This window comes from Elaeis guineensis, chromosome 5, assembly GCF_000442705.2.
Source record: "Elaeis guineensis isolate ETL-2024a chromosome 5, EG11, whole genome shotgun sequence".
In the NCBI taxonomy this organism is placed as follows: domain Eukaryota; kingdom Viridiplantae; phylum Streptophyta; class Magnoliopsida; order Arecales; family Arecaceae; genus Elaeis; species Elaeis guineensis.
Window position 1 is genome coordinate 8,658,280 of NC_025997.2, and position 17,174 is coordinate 8,675,453.

Below are 17,174 nucleotides of genomic sequence, written 5' to 3' on the forward strand. Positions count from 1 at the left end.
CGTTGAATTCGTGATGGCTGACCCGCCGAACCACAAGGCGAGAACTCGCCAAGGGGAAAAATTATTGCCTGGGGGTGGTCTAGGAAGACCACCCACGTCCCACGGTGGATAACACGCCACATCAACCCTTGTCATTCACGAATTCCCGATTGCGCGTTATCCACCCTGCACGGCTCCGAGATGTGCGCTGATCTAATTGGGCGTGGTTCAAAAAATAATTTCTCCACTAAAGGGGTGCGGACGGAGAATTTATTGCCTGGACCACGTCTAGGTAGACCAGTACAAATCGTGGAGCACGTGCACGATGGATAACGTGCAATCGGAAATTCGTGGCATGCAAGGCTTGACGTGGCGTGTAATCCATCGTGAGATTTGGATGGTCTACTAGGACGTGGTGCAGGCAATAATTTCTCGTGGGGGCGGGGTGGGGTTGGACCGTGGGAGGAACGGAGCATGTCCGTTGCGGACGTGGCGACATGGCGCTTTCGTGGATGGGGGTCGTTGAGGAGGGCTTTCCGGCTATCAGGCTAAAAAGATCCTATCCTCTTTCTTCCGATAGCCTATCCGGTTGAGCCGGAGGATTGCGTTGTGGACAGCGCGGAGACGTTGCGACGGACAGGTGGTGGTGGTGGTGTCAAGCGAAATAGTTGAGGTTACTGGCAATGGCTGCAGGTGATGTTTTGACGCCACAAATGAAGCGAAATAGTTGAGGTTACTGGCAATGGCTGCAGGTGATGTTTTGACGCCACAAATGAAGAGTTTATACGTGCTATCAGTATGATGCATAATTTTTAGTGATTCAGCCTGTGGACTACTACAGTTATAAAACAAAATGCAATTCTCCAAGCAATATCAGACCAATGGTTAGATACAACCTCAGCCATCTACATCCGATCTATGATAGGATGGCAGTTCGTACCCATCCACCGCGTACTCCAACCAACCTCCTCGTACTAGCAATAACTTACGCTATCTGAAATATATGCTAACATACCACGGTGATAATAAATTAAAAGAGCCTGTCATGAACAACTCTATTAGCGTGTAGGACAGTCTAATTCTGTAAAACATAAAAGCCTTCATCACCACTTCAAAAAAATAATAATAATAATAATAATGCCCCCATCGTCAGTTTACTTCCCCTGTGAAGGACACAAAAACGAAGTATAATATATCAAAAGAGACTCAGCATTCTTCAGCTACCGGTAGGATTTGGTGCACTTGCCTCTCTTTTATAGAAAGATGAACTTTTCTTAGAGCAAATATTTCACTTTGTCAGATCCAGTTCATTAAGAAAATAGAAAATGCAGAACTTTAAGCTCCAAGTGATTAATCTGGCTGCAGGGGTACACGGCTAGTGTGTGCTACCTACCATTGCTTCCACCACTCCACCTGTAGCGAAGTTTCCTACCATCTTTAGACAATAATAGCTTGTATACATACCATCACAAAGATATGTAAAGTAGGGCGAGTTAACTACAAATCACTGCAGAACACAATTGCTAGTCAATCCAAATGCCCCTATTGCTTCTATTGAAGCATTGAACTGACGTGAGCCCAAACGCACCCAACTTACAACCATTTTGCCTGACAGAGGAAAAAACATTCCAAAGAGGCAGTGACAAAATCTGTGTTCAAACAACAAAACATAATCTTTAGACCACTTACTTTCATCGTGAACCAGATATTCTTGATCAGATATACTAAATTGACTATTTAATGTCCAAGCCCGAGCTGTTCCAACAATGTCAGTCAACAACTATTAGCTTCTCTCATAATACAAAACCTGCTTTTACAATGTTTAGGGGAAAATTGCCTGGCAGGCCTATCAAGGACAGGCCACATATACACAGCTTTCTCCATGATCCACACGTGCACAAAGAGAGAATGAGCACGAAAGGGAAAAAAAAAAAATATCAGAATATGGTGTCAGTCATAAGCTTCCTTTTAGGAGGTGATTTCTCTATAATCTGCTTCTGTAAATCCATAAAACTCGATCCCTTGTGTGCAAATAATCTCCTAAGGTTGATCACAGAAAGCTCACTGAAGCTAGCAACAGCAAGATCTGCCTGCACCAACTCATACCTGCAGTTTTAAGGAAGAAAATGCAGTCACTTAAAAAGACAAAATCCAAATATTTCTTAAGTTCATCTGACAACAAATCATGGGATATGCAACAGTCCACAGACCAGAAAGCAATAAAATTTATTTTGTTCTAAAATAAAATCTAACAGATCAGAGCTAAAACAATCAGATTAATATTGTCTGGACAATTTTGTATCTGCTGTCATGCCAAAAGAAAATGGTATTAGAATACAAACAGTAATAAATGTAATTTGCTGGCCCCATTTTCCTTGAATGCAGACCACCCATTCAAAAATTACTCTCCTGCACAGGAACTAGCACTATTTGGAATACCCCCAAATAATAGTCAGAAAGAAAGGCCAATAAATGCTCTCTCATTATTCATCATTTTCAGAATCATTTAAGAAACTTCCCCTATCACATGCTAATTCTTCTTAAAATAAAAAAAAAAAAAAAAAAAAAAAAAAAAAAAAAAAAAAACAGCAAGCTCATCTTGAAGCCAAGCATAAAATTTAACGGACACATTATCTTAATTCAAATTATTAAACTGATTGATTTTTATATGTACTCATATCACAGACAGAAAGGCTTTCTCTTTATAATAGTCAGATGTCATTTAGGTGACCTGCACGCATGCATCATGATCAAAATTGCACCTTTTATGCTTTGACTCGTTAATAGGTGCATCCTCCAGCTCGGTGAAGAATCCACTTTCCTATTCATGTTTGTACATCCTCAATCATTATTCATCCTGTTAATTTGACACCTTACTTCATCCAATTCTTTGCTTGTCAAGCTATCTTTCCTATAATCCTCACCACAATTATATATGATTCATTTGCTGCAAGATCTACCCAATTTCTAGTGGTGAAGGTACCGACTTGAACATTTCTTACATGATTTGTTTGTTTAGTCTTAGCAAACTCGTAGGACACATTTGGTATACCACAAAATCATGGCATTCCATGATTTTACGTTTCCTAAACTACAAATTATAATTTTATAAAAGGCTGCTTGGTTGTGCAATGAGAAATTTCAAATCCCTGGAATCATGAAATTCAAATTTGCTACTATGGGCACAGCTTTCTAGATTCATATACTCTCCTAGCTATCTATATTCTTTCATTACTGGACCTCCTCTTTGTAATAATCAAACACTTAAAAAAGGAACTCAAATCTTGAAGTGAAAAAAAAAAAAAAAAAAAAAGGACCTGTGAAAAGGATATAATCATGATTTGGAAATTAAATGTCCAAACACAACCGTAGTTTAAAATTTTGATTGCAGATGCAGCTGAACTTAAAATTGTTAGAAAGCACAAGGCAAGTCAGGTTGAAAGATTTGAATAGTTTTCTGGAAACATTGGTTGGTTAAAGCCCATGACTTGTTTGGAAGGAGAGCTGAGGTCTGAAACAAGTTTCTGGAGATACTACAGCACCCATGGCGGATCATTCTATTATATTAGAATTGCAACTTCAGCTGCAGGTTCCTGAGTAGGTTCCTAACAGTTGGGTATCCTTGTTGAAACACCCAAGATTTATCATAGCTATCAGTTGCCCATACAATGCAATTTAGTTATAAGAAAGAAAAAGCATATGCTTACGCTGGATGAGCACCAATCAAGGCTACTGCCATCATTGTGCAGTTGTGAGCAGCAGTAATTCCTCTTGGATCATCCTCAAATACGATGCACTTGGAAGGTTTGCGGTCCAACTGCCAGAAAGAAAGAATAATGGAATGAAGTTGGGAAAAATTAAATTTCAACATTTATAAGTGGGCACAGAAATGTGCACGCATATACATAGGCATACATTGTTAGTACAAAAGTATAGGTCAAACCCAAAGATGCTGAGCAATAACTTGTAAAATGGTATGCATCAGAATTTATCGCAAATATCAAAGAGGTAAAAAGTAGCAAACAGCAAGTGAATTTCACAACCAGTAAACCCAGAAATTCATGTATCTTGCAACCCCAGCACAATTGTCTAGATACTTGTGCAGATATAGAGGTATGTAGTTAAGCAATCAAATATGGAGAAGAAAGAGGAATACTGTCCTTAAATTTCTTACCTAGTATATGTAGAACACTCAAACCCATTTCCCTCTCTCTCTCTCTCTCTCCCCGCCTCCCTCCCTCTCTCTCTCCATTCCTCATAACTTAAATCTCTCATCCTCTAACGCCTTCATAAAGATATTGTGCAGTCAAGCTCTTGGATTTCCAAAAAAAAGTTAATAAAAAATTTATATAACTAAATAAACAAATAAACTCCACAACCTTTATATACCAGGATCCTTTTTCTCATTTTCCTCATTTTCTGCAAATTCTCTTCAACCTTTTAATCCAAAGCCCTCTTGAGACCCACTCTGATTTCTCTTGCCTGCCACTATTGCCCAACACCTTAATAATGTCAAGTTAGCAGTAACCAATCTCCGCTACCACCATAGCCCCAGCCTGTATGAACAGTTTGGCCTTGACCAGTGGGGCTGGTAGCGGAAAGGTGATGGTACAGTGAGTAGTGGTCTCAATATTAGCATTATTGAGTAAACCTGGTGACAAAGGAATGTTATCATGCCAAGAAACTACAGTTGGTGGCAAGAACAGGATGTGTATGAGGGTCGTGCAGCAGGATAGTTTGCTGGACCAAGAGACAGCATGAAGCTAGGGCCAGCATTACTGGAGTGGTGCTCTTGATCCCAGCTAGATGGCAACGTAGTGGCTGGGAAGGCCGACTCTCCAAGCAAATGGTAAAATAGCTTCAGAACATCACAGGATGATAAAAATAAATTAAAAAAAGCAAGCCTTTATAATTTTCTCTCAACCAAAAACAATTTTACATGCATAATTAGTCTTGCAACCTCCATTCTTTCTTATATTTGATGCCGTATCTGGCAATTATTTTTTTCTTTGGAACACGGGGGCTCTGTATGTAAGCATATACAACTCAATATATTCTGGCTTATCATGCAATAGTTTCAAAAGGTTAAACTGCATCACAAAATAATCCTCACTGAGCAAAAAGACTGCTGGTAATTTACATTTGCTTCATACAATTCCACGTATAAGAAATTCTTCCAAGCTTCCTTGGGTAGCTGCTAAAAAGCCTTGTTCAAATTGCTAATAATATTAACCAAGGTCATCAATCTCCAAAAATATATAATATATAGATACATATTGGAATGATATGCTCAGCGCATTCTAGAATTTTACTGCAAAAAAAGGTTTCATCCGTAACCAAGGATCGCCAACTCGGAACCAGACTCCACACAGGCCAGCCGACGGTACAAGTTGGCATGCCCTCATACCAGACCATACTGTTAGATGTATGCCCTAGAAACTAATCGAGCCAACACATTAAATCTTTCTAGAACATAATTTTGTACTTGATCTAATTAATTAAGACAATTAATTCCATTCATACAGTGTATGTGTCCATGAATCATCCAAAGAATTAATAAATGATGACACATTCTCAAAAGTTGAGAATTTGAAACATATGTCATTGATGGTTAATTTCTAAATTGCTCCCGATCGAAGGATTATTACAGGAACGGTGATTGATCCGGTAAGATTGATGCATAGATCGCTTCCCTTAAGATAGACGAGTCTCAAGTCTACGGTGTGAAGACATTGGAGCAAGAGTGCAAATGGTTGTTAGAGAATAATAGTACTGAGCGTAACCAACACGAGAAGTCACTTGAATGCCTATTCACTCGTTAGTGACATTTTCGATGCTGTAGTAGTATGACTAGTTCTTAGACCTACGGTGTCTCAACTGTTCACAGTGAGGTTGCTGCAATTTGACTACACCATAACTCAATCTCCTAGCCATACGGAGCCTTAAGATGTATATTGGCTATAGTAGGTTTTTATTGTAGGAATAGAATATGCACCTAGATAGGATCTATCGACCTTAGTAGTAAAGAAGTAGTTCTATGTGATTTATGAGATTGAGTTCAGAAGATCTTGGCCAAAGCATGTAAATGATGAAAAAGAGTTTCCATCAAGTTTCACAAATGAACTCAAGTCGAATAAATCTTACATATGACAAATGATGAGATTTGACGAATTTTTTATGACTTCCATCTTGTCAGGACTCACGATAGAAGAACTGAATCATATAATAACTATACCTAAAGATTCATCCTTTTATTCTACTGGGTTACCACTACATGCTGCTAGACGTCACTGGTGGATTATGGAACCAACGAGAATTATTTTGATAGTCAATAATTCTCAATTGGTAAATTGAAATCTTTTCAATCCATTGAAAAAAATTTCAATGATATTTTGATGGAGATCAAAATATTTCTCACTATCAGACAGAATAGAATCTATGGGATCACACATAAAAGACGTCATAACTGATCGGGTTGTTGAATCACGATTTCGAATCGTAAAAGAAATGAGACTTACTAAGAGTTAGTAAGTTATAAGAGGATCGAAAAGAGTCCTACTAGACTGGGACTCTGTCAAATTACAATTGTTGCATATTATTTGATTTGATCAAATAATTAGGTTGAATCCTAGAGGATCGAAAAAAATCCCACTGGATTGGGACTCTCTCAAATTGCAAATGTTGCTAGATTATTTAATTTGATCAAATAATTGGGTTGAGTCCTAGTCAAATTAAATTCAGATTTAATTTGATTACATTTGGGTTGAGTTTGAATCAAATTGGATTTCATAAATCCAAAATGATTTTGGATTTGGTTAAGTACTTATCTTATTTGGAAATCCAAATCAATTTGGATTTGAATCCAAACTAGATAAGTGTTTTATCAACAAAAGGACTCCTTTAAGACCTCACTCTTATTTCACAGTGGAATTGGCGGGAAAAATAAAAGGGTGGCACACAAGGATAGGTGGGGCAGCAACTTAAGAGAGAGTTCTACTCTATCTCAACAAAGCCCTAATTAACCCTAATCCTTAAGTTTAAATAGAGGAAAGTTGTGGGTGGCTCCTAAGTGATAAGAACAAGATCTTTGGACACCCCATGGAGGAGGATGGTGTGAGTGCTTTTCAACATAGAGAATAGTTGGGATGCTCCATCTTCTACATCCCTTCTTTCTTACAACTAATAGTTGGTTGTTGAAGATAACTCCCTTTCTCTCTTCTTTGTCCCAAGATTGGACATGTCTCCCTCTTCCTCTCTCCCAAACATGTCCAAGAGTTGGACATTAAAATCAAATTTGATCTGATTTTTCCTCTCCTTCTTGGTCCATGAGATGGACACATAAATTCTCCCTCTCCTCCAAAGATGTCCAAGAGTTGGACATGATTAAAATCAAATTTAATCTGATTTAATTTTTTTGATCCATGAGATGGACGGTTCTCCTCTGCCTTTTCTAGATCTAGTCCAAGAGTTGGACAAGAAAGAAAAAAGAAAGATTAAATCTCTTGTCTTCTTCGGTAAATCTTGGATTCTCTTGAGAAAAGAAAAGTGAAAAAAAATCAGATGTGATCTGATTTCGTCATCCTCTTATAGATCTGATTGATTCTCTTGAGAAGAAAATCAAAAGATCAAATCGATTCGACAATCCAGAGAGCGATGTCTGCAAGAGAGCTAGCACCCCGATGAGATCGAATCCTCCGGATCAGATCAGCCTCAGTGGATACCCATAGAGGTCGGACGCATGTGCGGCTCTGCAGGAACCTCACCAGATTATCACAGACCATCGGATCGCGGTGAAGATCTACCCGTGCAAAGATAAAGATCTAAATTTAAATATGATTTTATTTTTGAACATTTTAATTTCAACATGTGAACGTTCCTAGCATATGCAAATTAGATCTATATTTTATGCATGTTAGATTTAAAATTATTTAAATCTAAATCAGTTTCAATTTTCGCTGTGTTCATGATTTTTAAAAGTTAAAAATCGGTATATTGTGATCACTGCATGCATACCCCAGATGTGCGATATCCTTCAAATGGTATCAGAGCCACGGATTTGTTTCACATGCATGTTATGAAGATCTGAAAATCAAATCTTTAGATTTAATAAATTAGATTAGATCTAATTTAAATACATGAGATGGATTAGATCTAAATTATACATGAGATGTATATGCATAAGTGATACGTGTAGATCTGAAAATTAAATCTTTAGATCTGAAAATCAAATTTAGTAAATTAGATTAGATCTAATTTAAATACATATGATGCATTAGATCTTATTTATACATGAGATGTATAATTGATAAAACCTATTTTAGATTAGATCTAAATTGGTTGGGTTAATCGAAATCATCCTGACATAAATTGGCCTGGCATAATGGAGATTACGCTGAATGGTTGTCCTAGGATGATGTGAGATAAGATCCTTTAATTTAAAATCTTAAATTCATGTATGAGATACATAATTAAATGTTTATATGTGAAAGTAGTTTCGACATCTAAACTACCTCATGTTCATAATGCACTTAATTAAAGATCTGAAATTATGAATTAAAGATCTGAAATTAAGAATTAAGGATCTGAAATTAAGAATTAAGGATCTGAAATTAAGAATTTAAGATCTTAATCTTAAGCATAAAACATGAGGGTTTGGGCTTGGGTAGTTCAATTAGGTCTAGTAATTTGATTACTTTTGGGTAATTGATTAGTATATGATAAGGCTCAATCGAGATAAGCGGTTGACCCAATCCAATCAAGAGTTGATTAAAATTAGATCAAAAGTACTCGAGATCAATCCAATAGTTACAAATTGATCCCATTGATTAACAGCCTCATGTTGGATTGATCAACTCAAAGACCTGATTTGGCTCAGTAGCTCGAGCTCGAGTTACACAAACTAACCTATTCGAAATTGATTGATCTATTGGTGTCTAAGAAAAGTGGTTTAAAGAGAGGTGATTATTTAATTGATTCCGTTTGCTGATCTGACCAATTTATTGATGTCTAAGAAAAGCAACAGGATGGACCCCTACCATCTTACACTTTTCTGGCTAATTTGGTTGATTAGTCTTGATATGATTGCTTGGTGATTCGAGCTAGCCCATGTCCTTAGGTTTAGTCATAACAATTATGACTAATTAGGATTGGATCCATTATAATAGTGGATTTACAATGAGATGTAAATTAACAATTAAAGGATTAAATAGACCTAAATTAAAACCCCCTCAATAATATTAAGTCGAGGAGTATTCCACCATTGTAGAGTTCGTGCCCTCCAATGTTGACTATTCTCAACTGGACATGTGGTTCAATTGCATCAGATGAGAAGCAACCACTCTATTGGCATGAGATGCTGCGGGGTGGAGATGGAATTGGGCCCAATAACTGTCAGGTGAAGATCCCAATGACAGCTTCACTCACGCTCAATGATGGATCTAACTTAACTAAGGAATGAGATCAATAACTGTCAGGTGAGGTTTCAGGACCTAAAGACCAAATTCGTTGCAATTTGTTTGAGAAGCATTAGAAAGAATTGGCCACCTATGGATTGACACCTTTGCCAATAACTGTCAGGTGAGATAGCGTGCTAGTCGGTGGGACTGCAGTACCCACTAGAAATCCTAACTCACGAAGGAGATTCGCTTTCCAACCCGAGAAGTGTTAGAATCTGAAAAAATAGTGGGAGCATATTTGTTTTAAAAGTTCCTAGAACAAATCTAAAATCAAGTACAAACATTTAATTAGAATCTCTACTCTCTAATAGAATTAAAAATCGACTTTCAATCCTCACAAACTTAGAACCAAACTTAGAACCAATTGACTAACCGATCAAGTTATAAAGACTAACTCAAAAATCTAAAATAGTTTTAAGTTCCGAGAAGTTGAGCTAACCAGGATAACCCTAAGTCACCAAACCGTTCGACATGGATCAAAGGGCAATCAGTTCATAATCATTGTTTGACAATAATCAAGGACTTAGATAAGCTTAAGAAGCTCAATATGTCCAAGCACAAGGAATTACGAATGGATTTGATCCTGCAATTTCTTACTAGTTTATATGGGCAGTTTATAGTAAACTACCACATGAATAAAATCGATTACACCTTAGTTGAGTGGGTGACTACTGATGGGATCTTGAAGAGTTCAAGGGGAAGGATTTCTGTATATCTGGAGAACCTATAGAAAAGAATAAGAGACATATCTTCAGCAGTTTATAGTAAACTACCACATGAATAAAATCGATTGCACCTTGGTTGAGTGGGTAACTACTGATGGAACCTTGAAGAGTTCAAGGGAAAGGATTTCTGTATACCTGGAGAACCTATAAAAAAAAATAAAAGACATATCTTCAGAAGGTATGAGCAGAAAGTGAGTGCCATAGGATCTGAAAGATCCAAAGATGAGATAGACCCGAAGTATATGTGGTACCACAGGTTTGATCATATTGGAGAAGATGGAATAAATAAATTAGAAAGGTATGAGCTAGGCTCATCAACTCTCTGAGTCGTTTTCAATTTATGGATTCTGCCTTCGAGGATAGAAGGCCAAACCACCCTTTATAGAATATGGAGTGAGGACCACTGATATACTTGCCCTAATACATACTGATGTATATAGCCCATTTGATGAGCCGGTTAAGATTGATTCTCTTTACTTCATTATTTATATTGATGACTATGGGTATATGTATGAGACATAAATTTGAAAATTTTGAAAAGTTCAAAAATTTGGATATGAAGTAAAAAAATAAATCGGAAAACCCCTAAGATTCTTCAATGAGAGAAGATGTGTATGCCTTAATGGAAGTTTCTAACTTATCTCAAAAAAATGGCAGTCTCATAATGGATTCTTTCTGGCACACCTCAATTTAACGGGGTGTCGAAGAGAAAGAATTGGACTCTATTCGATATAGTCCAATCCATGATGAACGTCACTGATCTTTCCTTATTTTCTTTAGGAATAAGCTTTACTTAATGAATAGAGTTTTCTCTAAGTTTTCCTATCACGCCATATGAGATGTGGCATGTTTAGGATGTTCAGCCCATGTCAAGTATTGACATGTGGACCAAGTTAAAGCTTAGATCTATGAGACTCGTTTCAAGGTATCCAAAAGAGTTTTAAGAATACTATTTTTTTTTCCTAAGGATCACAATATGATTATGACCTGGCATGCTATGTTCTTGGAGAAATAATTTGACCAAGATGGAATAGTGGGAGGAAAACTAAGCTAAAGAGAAAATCTCTGAAAAGCAACGAGTCATCGAACCTATAGAGCCTATTCATATTGAGCTAATACATGTAGTCCCCTCGTTTCATAATCTCCGATCCTACCCAAAGATACTTAAGTATTTTGACAGCAGACATAGAGGAAGTGTTCCTCGTGGAAGATAAGGAACATGAATTTGATGTAATCAAATCGTTTGATATGATCAAATGTTCTATGAGAGAAACATATGTTTATAAAAAGGTCAGTGGGAGTATTGTCACGATCCTCGTATTGTACGTGGATGACAATCTCCTGATTAAGAAAGTTGTTCCTATGCTGATATCGATTTAAAATTTGATTGTCTAGACAAATTCTTCATGAAGGATCTTGAGAAGCATCCAATAAAAATTTATGAGATAGATCTTGGTCTATAAGATAGAGCTAAAGGGATGCTAAATCTTTCACAGAAAATGCGCATAGAGGAGGTCCTGAAAGGGTTCAACATGAATAACTCCTAGAAGAATTTCTATCCTTTAGGCATAAGATTGATCTCTCCAAAAAGATGTGTTCTAACACATTTTAAGAAAATTCAGCACATGAGCTAGATCCCTTATGCTTCAGCTAAAGGGAGCCTCATGTATGTGTTGCTATGCATACAACCTGATATAGACTTTGCTATGAGTGTCATAAACAATTACGGTTGAATCCAGACTGAGTACTGAATAGCTGTGAAGAATATTTCTAAGTACTTGAGAAGCACTTAGGATATGTTCATGGTCTTTGGAAGGAGAAGAAAAATTGAGGATAAAAGGATTCACAATTCAGACTTTAAGTCTGATGCTGATGGTAGAGAATCTACATCAAGATATGTTTTCTTATGCAATGTGACTCGGTAAATTGAAAGAGTTCCAAACAACTGATCATTACAGATTTTAGAAGCCGAGTATATCACTGTTTATAAGATAGCTAAGAAAGCATTTTGATTTGTTGCAGAACAAGATGTAATGTCATGAGATGACACAACACTGTTCTTTCGCAATAATGGCGCCATAGCTCTAGCTAAGGAGCCAAGATCTCACCAGAGTTCTTAGCACATAAGAGCGATGATTCGCGACTATTCCAAAAAGACTTCAAGGATCAGAGTAGATCCCATGAAAACGTAGTGGGCCCACTGACTAAATAATTTAGCCAGCCAAGACTAAAGCACATCTTGAGAAGATGGGGCTTAAGTTTGTGGCAGATTGACTTTAGTGCAAGTAGAAGATTGTTAGATGTATACCCTAGAAGCCAATCGGACCGACACATTAATTCTTTTAGGACATAATTTTATACTTGATCTAATTAATTAAGACAATTAATTCCATTCATGTAGTATGTGTCCATGAATCGTCCAAGAATTAATAGATGATGACACATTCTCAAAAGTTGAGAATTTAAGATATGTGTCATTGATGGTTAATTCCTAAATTACTTCCGATCGAAGGATCATCACGGAGACGGTAATTAATTCAGTAAGATTGATGCACAGATCGCTTCCCTTAGAATAGATGAGTCTCAAGTCTACAATATGGGGACACTGGAGCGAGAGTACATATGGTTGTTAGAGAACAACGGTTCTGAGCATGACCAACATGAGAAGTCACTTGGATGTCTACTCACTCGTCAATAACATTCTCAATGCTATAATGGTGTTACTAATTTTTAAACCTGCGGTGCCTCGACTGTTCATAATGAGGTTGCTATAGTTTGATTACACCATAACTCGATCTTCTAGCTATACGGAGCCTTGAGATGTATGTTAGCTACAGTAGGTTCATTGTAGAAATAAGATGTGTACCTAGATGAGATCTATCGACCTTAGTAATAAAGTAGTCCCATATAATTTATGAGATTGAGTTCTTCCTTGATGAGGACAGTGTGAATGATGGAAAAGAGTTTCCATCAGGTTTCACAAATGAACTCAAGTTGAATATATCTTACATATGACAGACGATGGAGTTTGACGAATTTTCCATGACCTCCATCTTATCGGAATTCACAATAGAAGAACTGAATCATACATAACTACACTTAGAGATTCATCATTCTATTCTGCTGGATTGCCACTACATGTTGCTAAGCATCACTAATAGATTGTGGAACCAACAAGAACTATTTTGATGGTTAATAATTCTCAATTAGTGAGTTAGAATCGTTCCAATCCATTGAAAAGAGTTTCAATGATATTTTGATGAAGATCAAAATATTTCTCACTATCAAACAGAATAGAACCTATGGGATCATGCATAAAAGAGATCTTGACTGATCGGATTGTTGAATCGCGATTTCGAATCACAAAAGAAATAAGACTTACTAAAAGTTAGTAAGTTATAGCAGTATTGGAAAGAGTCCCACTAGACTGGGACTCTGTCAATTTGCAATTGTTGCATATTATTTGATTTGATCAAATAATTGAGTTAAGTCCTAGAGGATTGAAAAGAGTCCCACTAGACTAGGACTCTCTCAAATTGCAAATATTGCTAGATTATTTGATTTAATCAAATAATTGTATTGAATCCTAGTCAAATTAAATTCAAATTTAATTTGATTACATTTGGGCTGAGTTTGAATTAGATTGGGTTTCATAAATCCAAAATGATTTTGGATTTGGTCAAGTACTTGACTTATTTGGAAATCCAAATCAGTTTGGATTTGAACCCAAACCAGATAAGTGTTTTATCAACATAAGGACTCCTCCTTTGAGACCTCACTCTTATTTCACGGTGGAATTGACATGAAAAATAAAAAGGTGACGCACAAGGATAGGTGGGGCGACAACTTAAGAGATAGAGTTCCACTCTATCTCAACAAAGCCCTAACTAAACCTAATCCCTTAAGTTTAAATAGAGGAAAGTTGTGGGCGACTCCTAAGTGATAAGAACAAGATCTTTGGACGCCCCATGGAGGAGGATTGGCGTGAGTGCTTTTCAACGTAGAGAAAGGTTGGGATGCTCCATCTTCTACATCTCTTCTTTCTTACAACCAATAGTTAGTTGTTGAAGGTAACTACCTTTCTCTCTTCTTTGTCCAAAGATTGGATATGTCTCCCTCTTCCTCTCTCCCAAACATGTCCAAGAGTTGGACATTAAAATCAGATTTGATCTGATTTTTCCACTCCTTAATCCATGAGATAGACACATAAATTCTCCCTCTCCTCCAAAGATGTCCAAGAGTTGGACATGATTAAAATCAGATTTGATCTGATTTAATTTTTTTGGTCTATGAGATGGACGGTTCTCCCCTATCTTTTTCAGATTTAGTCCAAAAATTGGACAAGAAAGAAAGAAGAAAGAGATTAGATCTCTTGTCTTCTTCAGTAGATCTTGGATTTTTTCTTGAGAAGAGAAAAGTAAAAAAGAAATCAAATGTGATCTAATTTCATCTTCCAATAGATCTGATTGATTCTCTTGAGAAGAGAATCAAAAGATCAAGCAAATTCAACAATCCAGGAAACGATCTCTGCAAGGGAGCTGGCACCCCGATGAGATTAAGTCCTGATCAGATCAGCCTTGGTGGATACCTATAGAGGCCGGATGCATGTGCGGCTCTACAGGAACCTCACCAGATTATCACGGACCATCGAATCACGATGAAGATCTACCTACGCAAAGGTAAAGGTCTAAATTTAAATCTGATTTTATTTTTCAACATCTTAATTTCAGTATGTGAACATTTCTGACACATGTAGATTAGATCTATATTTTATGCATATTAGATTTAAAATTATTTAAATCTAGATCAGTTTCAATTTCCGTTGTGTTCATGATTTTTAAAAGTTAAAAATCTGTATGTTCTAATCTCTGCATGCATACCCCGGATGTGCAACATCCTTCACATACTAGATTCGAACTGACCCAAAAATAGATGAATCGGAGAGAAAAAAAGAGAGGGCAGGGAGAGAATGAGTGGCCCGTGGAGACGCCTACGATGGCCTATGAGCTTCGCCCCTATTTCAACAGATTTTTTTAAAAAATATGATGAATTCCCCACTGCCTTCCCCTCCCTCCCTCCCTCCTCTCTCTAATCTCTCTCTCTCTTCTCAATCTCTCACGGAGGACCGCGGAGACTCGGAGTCTCGACGGCCCTCTGGCAGCCTCAGTGGACTACCACCAACCTTCCCCCTCCTCTCTCTCTCTCTCTTCCTCTCTTTCCTTCTCTCTCACTTTGTTTTCACCGGCGTTCCAAATCCAATGACCAAACTACACCAGTTAGCCGTCCGTACGGTTCAACATGCCCCAAACCATCCGGTTCGGGCCGATTCAGCGAACCATGTCTATAATAGATCAAGGGTAACAAACAAGGAAACAAACATGCTAATCAGGAATATAAGCTTGCACTGGTCAACATTCATTTAATGATGCCCACAAAGAAAAAGAAAAAAGAAAACACTGTGCCAGACAATTAAAAATAACATTTTATGTAAACAGGAAATAAAAACATTGTGGGCATAACACAGCACCAAGCAAGAGCCACAAAGATATGATATAGAGATAATTAAGACGTAAGATACTGCTGCTATTTACAGCAGTGAAGTTTTTCCATACCTTAACTGCAGCTGATAGAAATCTATGGGCTATTGACTCCATTCCATCCTCCTCACTCACAATAGCCTTCGATCCATAAAAAAGTACCAATTACCAAACTGAACACTGATGCAGATACAATAGGCCAAATATGGCAGTATATACATATCTCACCTGGAAATATTTGCTGAGTCCCATCCGCCGCAAAGCCTCAACCATATCTCTCCGATCAAGACATGATACAACAGCAGTAGGGATGCCTACTGTATAGATAGCATCAAGCCATTCTTTTAACCCTTCCACTGGGGTTTCAAGCTGGTCACAGCATAAAGCACTTGTTTAGTTAATAAAATGAAATCGTCAGTTAACACAAATGATGAAGAAATCAACTCAGGAGAGATACAACCTTAAGCAGGTTCTCATGGTATAACTGTGAGAGCCGTGACTTAAGTCTTTCCAATTCATTCTCTTCTTCTGTCCAGCATAACACCTGAAATTCCCAAAGAAAAAAAAAATCCGAGGCAACAAAACTTTTAGCCATGCAATCAAAATACCCAGAATCAAAAAGTTCAGAATATATTGCAAACAAGATTCAATATGAAAAGGATAAAAAGAAGATAGCCAATAGAAGAGAGATACTAAAGAGCACCCTCAGAAGCTAAATGGCTAGTAAGCAAAATGAGAAAATTTAATAGACAACAAGAAACCTTGAAAATGATTAGTTTCAAGAAAATATTGTTCAATAGCTTTTCATAGCCCAGTCACGAAGATGTGGCTTAACCTTTTGTAAGACATGATCAGCTGCTGTATGAAGGATGGCTTTTTGTGTATGACTATCACTCGAGATATCCCTTCCTGCTCAAGAATTAGTTATCAGGAATAAATTTTTGTAACATATTGGTACCTAATAGTTTAAAGCAACTACCAAGAGAACTTAGCACACTTATGAAGAAAAATTCCATACTGAAATTGATATCTCAATAAGAATAAAGATTAAATTTTGTGCCTGTTTACAGAATGCCTAGGTGAGAAAATACAAATTCATGATGCAAAAATGCCGTCTTGTTTGGGGAGCAAAAAAAAAAAACTTAACATGACAAATAAAAACAGCAATCATATAAATCATCGGGTGAGTAATGGTCGCTACGCTTCTCTGTGGTGTGACTCTTCACTTGCTGCAGGGTCCCAAAGTTTTTTTTCCCCTCCATTTAACGGCATCCCAAATGCTAACAATAACAAAATATGATCGAATTTTGCAACATCTTTCTCATTATTCAGAACAGCAGAGCGCTTCCTCATCACATGATATTAAAATTTGATACGTAAGAACAAATACACTAATACAATATACTAAGCAGATTTTTAAAATAATTTGTGAATGGAAGATGGTCTTGCCAACATAAACAAATAAAAATTTTCTGTTG

At 37.1% G+C, this 17,174-nt stretch overlaps 1 protein-coding gene across 1 annotated transcript in view; it reads right to left on the bottom strand.

Moving 5' to 3' along the window:
* Positions 1-1,668: 1,668 nt before the first annotated feature.
* LOC105044799 (5-amino-6-(5-phospho-D-ribitylamino)uracil phosphatase, chloroplastic) overlaps positions 1,669-17,174 on the bottom strand; it is a 21,522-nt gene continuing 6,016 nt past the window's right edge. The window contains exons 6-11 of the mRNA XM_010922814.3: positions 16,532-16,605; positions 16,157-16,240; positions 15,925-16,065; positions 15,772-15,837; positions 3,687-3,796; positions 1,669-2,085 (exon numbers count right to left, since the gene is read on the bottom strand). Coding sequence (XP_010921116.1) covers positions 1,917-2,085; positions 3,687-3,796; positions 15,772-15,837; positions 15,925-16,065; positions 16,157-16,240; positions 16,532-16,605 — 644 coding nt within the window. The 3' untranslated portion in view covers positions 1,669-1,916. The remainder of the gene's footprint in view (positions 2,086-3,686; positions 3,797-15,771; positions 15,838-15,924; positions 16,066-16,156; positions 16,241-16,531; positions 16,606-17,174) is intronic.